This window comes from Rhagoletis pomonella, unplaced genomic scaffold (assembly GCF_013731165.1).
Source record: "Rhagoletis pomonella isolate Grant_MI unplaced genomic scaffold, Rhpom_1.0 Rhpom_scaffold_00003, whole genome shotgun sequence".
NCBI classification, from domain to species: Eukaryota; Metazoa; Arthropoda; class Insecta; order Diptera; family Tephritidae; genus Rhagoletis; species Rhagoletis pomonella.
The window spans coordinates 27,339,592-27,340,804 of record NW_023458557.1 but is presented as its reverse complement, the minus strand read 5'-3'; the positions used below and the strand labels follow the sequence as shown (position 1 = coordinate 27,340,804).

The 1,213-nt window shown below is 42.5% G+C and overlaps 1 protein-coding gene across 1 annotated transcript; it reads left to right on the top strand.

Annotated features, from left to right (window-relative positions):
• Positions 1-489: 489 nt before the first annotated feature.
• LOC118735103 (reticulon-4-interacting protein 1 homolog, mitochondrial) lies at positions 490-1,213 on the top strand (the record flags this gene model as incomplete). The annotated part of the gene is given in 2 exon segments (XM_036464721.1): positions 490-704; positions 758-1,213. Coding segments are annotated over 2 exon segments (671 nt in total), but the record flags the coding sequence as incomplete, so codon positions are not given.

The window sequence follows — 1,213 nt, the reverse complement described above, 5'->3', positions numbered from 1 at the left end:
CACTACTTGGATCCGCGGGACAGTTGAACACCCATTCGATTTTATTCTTACGACAGCTCACGACCGATTGCTTGGAAATCGAACATCCTCTCCGACTCCTTCATCTCTCTCTGTGCTCCAACAAAGTTAGTGCCATTATCGCTTCGAATGCGTATGGGCACTCCACGACGATTAACGAAATTTCGAAGACATATGAGAAACGCATATGTGGAAAGACTTTCAGCTAACTCTAGGTGCACTGCTCGAGTCGTCAAGCATGTAAACAATGCAATCCATCGCTTTTCTCTTCTGCGCCCGATAGCGATGTAGAACGGACCGCAGTAGTAAACTCTGCTGTATGTGTAGGGTCGGACGGAAGGCGTTAGACGGTCTTTGGGTAGCTGGCCCCCTCCGCCCCCACCCCTAAATCGTTGTACAAATAGCTAAAGATTTCCCAAATTAAATATAACTAGGTAGCATTTCTTCAAATTTGATTTGTTATTAAAAAAGGTGGATATGGGTCGAAAATTCTCAATAAGCTACGATGTAAAATTTCCAATGCGATTGAATTTCCTTTAATTCTCGGACGTGAATTTTGTGGTGAAGTTATACAATGCGGAATGGCAGTTAATAAGAAGGCATCTTTGGGCGACCGAGTATGGGGCGTTGTGCCATTGGAGAAAAATGGATCACACGCCCAATACGTTGTTGTACCAGATTATTGTGTAAAATATAAGCATATATATTGTTAATTATTTAAATAAACCCTTTTTTTTAGATATCTCCTGCTCCTCAGAGCTTATCAAATGAACAAGTTGCATCTGTTCTTTATGCCGGACTTACCGCATGGTCGGGTCTTTACATTACTGGTCGTATAGGGGGCTTTTGTGATTCACTATCCAGTGCCGGTGGAAGAGCAAGAAAACGAATCTTAGTGATAGGCGGTTCTGGTAGTGTTGGGTCTCTGGCGATACAAATACTAAAGTCTCAAAAGGCAACTGTATTCGCGACTTGCAGTAAAGAAGCGTTCGAGCTTGTAAGAAATCTAGGTGCTGATTTCGTAGTCGACTATAAAAATACCGAAGAGCTCGAAGCTTTGCATCGTCATGCACCGTTCGATATTGTATTAGATTGTGCAGGTCAAGGGACAGAGCACGCTACCCACATCAAATTTAAGTTTGGACAATATATAACGTTTTCTTCTCCTTTGGTACGGAATATGGATGACTTTGGT